We start from the raw sequence: 7,666 nt of genomic DNA, 5'->3' as shown, positions 1-7,666 counted from the left end.
ATACTGTCTGGTCTTACATTTTAGGTCTCGAATCCATTTTGAGTTTATTTTTGTGTATGGTGTTAGGGAGTGTTCTAATTTCATTCTTTTACATGTAGCTGTCCAGTTTTCCCAGCACCACTTATTGAAGAGACTGTCTTTTCTCCATTGTATATCCTTGCCTCCTTTGTCATAGATTAGTTGACCATAGGTGCGTGGGTTTATCTCTGGGCTTTCTATCTTGTTCCGTTGATCTTTGTTTCTGTTTTTATGCCAGTACCATATTGTCTGGATTACTGTAGCTTTGTAGTATAGTCTGAAGTCAGGGAGTCTGATTCCTCCAGCTCCGTTTTTTTCCCTCAAGACTGCTTTGGCTATTCGGGGTCTTTCATGTGTCCATACAAATTTTAAGATTTTTTATTCTAGTTCTGTAAAAAATGCCGTTGGTAATTTGACAAGGATTTCATTGATCTGTAGATTGCTTTGGGTAGTATAGTCATTTTCACAATGTTGATTCTTCCAATCCAAGAACATGGTATATCTCTCCATCTGCTTCATCTTAAATTTCTTTCATAACTGTCTTAAAGTATTCTGCATACAGGTCTTTTGTCTCCTTAGGTAGGTTTATTCCTAGGTATTTGATTCTTTTTGTTGCAGTGGTAAATTGGAGTGTTTCGTTATTTCTCTTTCAGATTTTTCATCATTAGTGTCTAGGAATGCAAGAGATTTCTGTGCATTAATTTTGTATCCTGCTACTTTACCAAATTCATTGATTAACTCTAGTAGTTTTCTGGTAGCATCCTTAGGATTCTTTATGTTTACTATCATGTCATCTGCAAACAGTGACAGCTTTACTTCTTCTTTTCCGATTTGGATTCCTTTTATTTCTTTTTCTTCCCTGATTGCTGTGGATAAAACTTCTAAAACTATGTTGAATAATAATGGTGAGAGTGGACAACCTTGTCTTGTTCCTGATCTTAAAGGAAATGGTTTCACTTTTTCACCATTGAGAACAATGTTGGCTGTGGGTTTGTCATATATGGCCTTTATTATGTTCAGGTAAGTTCCCTCTCTGCCTACTTTCTGGAGGGTTTTTATCATAAATGGGTGTTGAATTTTGGCAAAAGCTTTTTCTGCATCTATTGAGATGATCATATGGTTTTTATTCTTTGTTAATATGGTGTATTGCATTGATTGATTTGCGTATATTGAAGAATCCTTGCATCCCTGGTATAAATCCCACTTGATCATGGTGTATGATCCTTTTAATATGTTGTTGTATTCTGTGCTAGTATTTTGTTGAGGATTTTTGCATCTATATTCATCAGTGATATTGGTCTATAGTTTTCTTTTATTGTAGTATCTTTGTCTGGTTTTGGTATCAGGGTGATGGCGGCCTCATAGAATGAGTTTGGGAGTGTTCCTTCCTCTGCAGTTTTTTGGGAGAGTTTGAGAAGAATGGATGTTAGCTCTTCTCTGAATGTTTGATAGAATTCATCTGTGAAGCCATCTGGTTCTGGACTTTTGTTTGTGGGAAGATTTTTAATCACAGTTTCATTACTTGTGATTGGTCTGTTCATATTTTCTATTTCTACCTGGTTCAGTCTTGGAAGGTTATACCTTTCTAAGAATTTGTCCATTTTTTCCAGGTTGTTCATTTTATTGGCATAGAGTTGCTTGTCGTCTCTTAGGATGCTTTGTATTTCTGTGGTGTCTGTTGTATCTTCTCCTTGTTCATTTCTAATTTTAGTGATATGAGTCCTCTCCCTCTTTTTCCTTTTTTTTTTTTTTTTTAGCGGTACGCGGGCCTCTCACTGTTGTGGCCTCTCCCATGGCGGAGCACAGGCTCTGGACATGCAGGCTCAGCAGCCATGGCTCACGGGCCCAGCCACTCCGCGGCATGTGGGATCTTCCCAGACCGAGGCACGAACCCACGTCCCCTGCATTGGCGGGTGGACTCTCAACTGCTGCGCCACCAGGGAAGCCCTCCCTCTTTTTCCTGATGAGTCTGGCCAGTGGTTTATCAATTTTGTTTATCTTCTCAAAGAACCAGCTTTTAGTTTTATTGATCTTTGCTATTGTTTTCTTTGTTTCTATTTCATTTATTTCTGCTCTGATCTTGATGATTTCTTTCCTTCTGCTAACTTTGGGTTTTGTTTGTTCTTCTTTCTCTAGTTCCTTTAGTTGTAAGGTTAGATTGTTTATTTGAGAGTTTTCTTTTTTTTGAGGTAGGCTTGTATAGCATAAACTTCCCTCTTAGAACTGCTTTTTCTGCATCCCATAGGTCTTGGATCGTCGTGTTTTCATTATCATTTGTCTCTAGTTATTTTTTGATTTCCTCTTTGATTTCTTCAGTGATCTCTTGTTTATTTAGTAATGTATTGTTTAGCCTCCATGTGTTTGTGTTTTTATGTTTTTTTTCCCTGTAATTGATTTCTAATCTCATAGCGTTGTGGTCAGAAAAGATGCTTGATATGATTTCAGTTTTCTTAAATTTACTGAGGCTTGATTTGTGACCCAAGATGTGATCTGTCCTGGAGAATGTTCTGTCTGCACTTGAGAGGAAAGTGTAATCTGTCATTTTTGGATGGAATGTCCTATAAATATCAATTAAATCTATGAGGTCTATTGTGTCATTTAAAGCTTGTGTTTCCATATTAATTTTCTGTTTGGATGATCTGTCCATTGTTGTAAGTGAGGTGTTAAAGTCCCCACTATTATTGTGTTACTGTCGATTTCCTCTTTTATAGCTGTTAGCAGTGGCCTTATGTATTGAGGTGCTCCTATGTTGGGTGCATATTGTAAGGCCAACTGGCCGGAGGCAGGGGAACACAAGCAGATTCACAGGTTGCATCAGAACGAAATTCTCCGGACCACCCAGTTCCAGAAACTGCCCTGGAGACATTCCGGACCACCCAGTTCCAGGAACTGACCTGGGGACTTTGAACCCAGCCCAGCCTTCCCGCCTTTTGAGGGGCGGGACTAACGGTCCCCCAGGATACCCGAAAAGACCACCAAATACGGAATACCCTGCGCCTTCCCAGATTCACCACACCCCTTTCCCTTCTTCCCCTATAAAATCTTGCCCAACCCTCACCCGGGTGCGACTTCTCTGGCCCCTTTCTCTCGGACCGGTGAACCTCGCCCGGAAGCACTCCCTAATAAAGCTCACTTGAAGCTTTCCTCTGTTTTGCGGTGCCGTTCGTTAAGATCCGACCTTACACATATATGTTTATAATTGTTATATCTTCTCCTTGGATTGATCCCTTGATCATTATGTAGTGTCCTTCCTTGTGTCTTATAACATTCTTTATTTTAAAGTCTATTTTATCTGCTGTGAGTGTAGCTACTCCAGCTTTCTTTTTATTTCCATTTGCGTGGAATATTTTTCCATCCCCTCACTTTCAGTCTGTGTCCCTAAGGTCTGAAGTGGGTCTCTTGTAGACAGCGTATATATGTGTCTCATTTTTGTATCCATTCAGCAAGGCTGTGTCTTTTGGGTGGAGCATTTAATCCATTCATGTTTAATTACCGATACATATGTTCCTATTACTATTTTCTTAATTGTTTTGGGTTTGTTTTTGTAGATCTTTTTCTTCTCTTGTGTTTCCCACTTAGAGAAATTCCTTTAGCATTTGTTTTAGAGCTCGTTTGGTGGTGCTGAATTCTCTTAGCTTTTGCTTGTCTGTAAAGCTTTTGATTTCTCCGTCAAATCTGAATGAGATCCTTGCCAGGTAGAGTAATCTTGGTTGTAAGTTTTCCCTTTCATCACTTTAAGTATATCATGCCACTCCCTTCTGGGTTGTAGAGTTTGTACTGAGAAATCAGCTGTTAACCTTGTGGGAGTTCCCTTGTATGTTGTTTGTTGTTTTTCCCTTGCTGCTTTCAGTAATTTTTCTTTGTCTTTAATTTTTGCCAATTTGATTACTGTGTGTCTCGGTGTGTTTCTCCTTGCGTTTCTCCTGTATGGGACTCTCTGCACTTACTGGACTTGGGTGGCTATTTCCTTTCCCATGTTAGGGAAGTTTTCGACTGTAGTCTCTTCAAATATTTTCTCGGGTCCTTTCTCTCTCTCTGTTCTCCTTCTTGGACCCCTGTTATGCGAATGTTGTTGCATTTAATGTTGTCTCTTAGGCTGTCTTCATTTCTTTTCATTCTTTTTTCTTTATTCTGTTCTGAGGCAGTGAATTCCACCATTCTGTCTTCCAGGTCACTTACCTGTTCTTCTGCCTCAGTTTTTCTGCTATTGATTCCTTTTAGTGTATTTTTCATTTCAGTTATTGTGTTGTTCATCTCTGTTTGTTTACTCTTTAATTCTTCTAGATCTTTGTTAAACATTTCTTGCATCTTTTCGATCTTTGCCTCCATTCTTTTTCTGAGGTCCTGGATCATCTTCACTATCATTATTCTGAATTCTTTTTCTGGAAGGTTGCCTGTCTCCACTTCATTTAGTTGTTTTTCTGGGGTTTTATCTTGTTCCTTCATCTGGTACCTATCCCTCTGCCTTTTTATCTTGTCTGTCTTTCTGTGAATATGGTTATTGTTCCATAGGCTGTAGGATTATAGTTCTTCTTGCTTCTGCTGTCTGCCCTCTGGTGGATGAGGCTATCTAAGAGGCTTGTGCAAGCTTCCTGAAGGGAGGGACTGGTGGTGGGTAGAGCTGGGTGTTGCTCTGGTGTGCAGAGCTCAGTAAAACTTTAATCCACTTGTCTGCTGATGGGTGGGGTTGTGTTCCCTCCCTCTTGGTTGTTTGGCCTGAGGCAACCCAACTTTGGAGACTTCCCCGGGCTCTTTGGTGGGGATAATGGCGGACTCTGGGAGGGCTCACGCCAAGGAGTACTTCCCAGAACGTCTGCTACCAGTGTCCTTGTCCCCATGGTGAGCCACAGCCACCACCTGTCTCTGCAGGAGACCCTCCAACACTAACAGGTAGGTCTGGTTCAGTCTCATATGGGGTCACTGCTCCTTCCCCTGGGTCCCAACACGCACACTACTTTGTGTTTGCCCTCCAAGTGTGGAGTCTCTGTTTCCCCCAGTCCTGTCAAAGTCCTGCAATCAATTCCTGCTAGCCTTCCAAGTGTGATTCTCCCGTTGCCGGACCCCCAGATTGGGAAGCCTGATGTGGGGCTCAGAACCGTCACTCCAGTGGGTGGACTTCTGTGGTCTAAGTGTTCTCCAGTTTGTGAGTCACCCAGCAAGCAGTTATGGGATTTGATTTTATTGTGATTGCGCCCCTCCTGCCGTCTCATTGTGGCTTCTCCTTTGTCTTTGGGTGTGGGGTATCTTTTTTGGTGAGTTCCAGTGTCTTCCTGTCGATGATTGTTCAGCAGTTAGTTGTGTTTCTGGTGTTGTTGCAAGGGGGACTGAGAGCACGTCCTTCTATTCCGCCATCTTGAACCAATATCTAAGATATATTTTAACAGAGATGCCCCAGTTTTAGTGAATGGTGACAGAAGACTGGGCAGAGATGTAATTTGTGATCCTCCTGTTGAATGAGAAAAGATGTGGTAAGGGATGAGGAGATAGAAATAGCTCCTATAACATAGGTGTTGCAAAAATTCAGGAGTTCCAGAATTAATATTTTCTTACCAACTTTTCCTGTCTTCCAGAGCAGTTGTTAGCATCTGCCAAGACTGTACCTACAAGGTTAGGAAATTTCTTAACTTACATTGTATGGAGTTTTAATAGACTGTATAATGTTACATACTTGGTGGATCCTAAATAGATGATTTTGATACGAATGTTTTTCTGATTTTTTTTCCCCTAGGGTTGAGGCACATCATAATTCTTCCTTTTATTCAAGTGGAATATTTTGGTTATTTTTTTACCATTGTATAATAGAGGTTAGATTTCCTCCCCCCCCCCCCCGGGCTTTGGGGGCAGAAGATAAAATTAAAACTTATATATAGAAAATTGAGTACTTTTCAGGTGGGGCAAAATAGAACTTTTTCTCTGTTACCTTTCTTTGAAGGTAAAATGTGATATATAAAGTTTTTCATTTTCTTTTAGCCCATGAGCTTCCTTTCTAGGGTACAGGATTTTAGTAGGCCATTTATTTCTATTTCTTCATTAAGAACAAACAAAAAGCATAGCCCTTTCTAGGATTTTTGGGAAGAATGGTGCTGGTTTTGATATGAAACCAGTGAAGAAATATCTCTGCCTTTGAAATTCTTGGAAATACCTTTTCTCCTCATTAAAGAAATAATATACTTCTAAAGAGTAAAACCAAACAAATTTATAAAGTAAAAAGTGATAGAGCCCTGTAGTATTATAACCCAAAGATAACTGTTTAACTGTATGATGTATATCCATTTAGACTTCTTTCATTAAAGAAAGTTAACCTTAATTTTCAGGGTAAAAGCAGGATCATTCTCTGTACCGTTTCCGTAATTTTTTTTTTAAACTTAGTAATATAGATGGACTGTTTTCAGTGCCAGTTAAATACTGATTAGCCTTAGTGGATGTATCAAGCTTAATTAACCAGTCTTTTGTTTATGGACATTTAAATTCTTGCTAGTGTTTTTCTAATATAGCATTCCAGTGATTACACTTGTAGATATGTCTTGGTGTATTTGTGTGATAATCAGGTAATCAGGATAAATTCCTAGAAGTAGAATTTCTGGGTCAAAGATTATACATGTTTTCAGTTTTGGTATATGTTACAAAATTGGCCTCTGAAAGGATTGTACCATATACACTCATAAGCAGTGGTCTGAGAGAACTGATTTTTATCACATCCTTACCAACATTGGCTATTATTAATCAATCTTTTAAATTTTTGCAGGTCTAGTAGGCAAAAACTTTTTTTGTCTTTTCATTTAGTATTAAAAATGTAAAACCCTACGGTTTAATTATTCCAAAATAAAAATTATACACTGTTGTGTTATCTGTTTTAAAATAACATTAGTGATCAACTTACAGATTAGAGGACTCCTATAAACAGCTGTGGTTCTTATATTTGATATCTGGGTATCAGTGGCCCACGCAAAGCTGTGCTGTGGGCAAGTTTTATGAGTCAGTGTTCATGTTATTTATGAAGCCTTACTGACTTCATTGCTAATAGCCATAGAACAGAATTCCTTTTATTTTATTTTATTTATTTTTTATTTTTTTGCGGTGCACGGGCCTCTCACCGCCGCAGCCTCTCCCGTTGCGGAGCACAGGCTCTGGACGCGCAGGCTCAGCGGCCATGGCTCACGGCCCCAGCCGCTCCGCAACATGTGGGATCCTCCCGGACCGGGGCACGAACCCGTGTCCCCTGCATCAGCAGGCAGACTCTCAACCACTGCACCACCAGGGAAGCCCAGAATTCCTTTTATTTTTAATGAGATGATCTAAATCAAATATTAAAAAGTTGTTTTATTCAGAGAACTCAGCCCTAATGTTAAGTGCTACTATTGTCCTGTTGACCTTAATCAGATTTTTTTTATCCTCCGTAAGATCAGGAAAAAAAGCTTCAAGAAAAACCTTTTTCTAACTTTCTAATATGAAATTTTCATATCTAGGGCACCTCAAACTCCAGTGCAAACTTTACTTTTCCTGGTTATCCTGTTCATGTACCAGCAGGTGTGACATTACAGACGGCATCTGGTAAGAGTATAGTTTAAAAATATTTTGTTTTTAGCTTTGGTACTAACTTCTGGGTCTTAACTTTCATGATTTTAAATAAACTGTATACCACAAGTTA

General features: G+C 39.4%; 1 protein-coding gene across 2 annotated transcripts in view; it reads left to right on the top strand.

Moving 5' to 3' along the window:
- The window catches only part of GTF2A1L (general transcription factor IIA subunit 1 like), a 61,942-nt gene that overhangs the window by 25,899 nt on the left and 28,377 nt on the right, over positions 1-7,666 (top strand). For both annotated transcript variants that reach the window (XM_089922352.1, XM_022573893.2), the window contains one exon: positions 7,485-7,569. In XM_089922352.1, coding sequence (XP_089778478.1) covers positions 7,485-7,569 — 85 coding nt within the window. The remainder of the gene's footprint in view (positions 1-7,484; positions 7,570-7,666) is intronic.

Source organism: Delphinapterus leucas, chromosome 13 (assembly GCF_059928025.1).
Source record: "Delphinapterus leucas isolate spDelLeu-1000000601 "Yukka" chromosome 13, BTC_Dleu_Yukka2, whole genome shotgun sequence".
Taxonomy (NCBI): Eukaryota; Metazoa; Chordata; class Mammalia; order Artiodactyla; family Monodontidae; genus Delphinapterus; species Delphinapterus leucas.
Note: the sequence above shows the minus strand (reverse complement) of the source record. Positions and strands in the feature narration are given on the sequence as shown.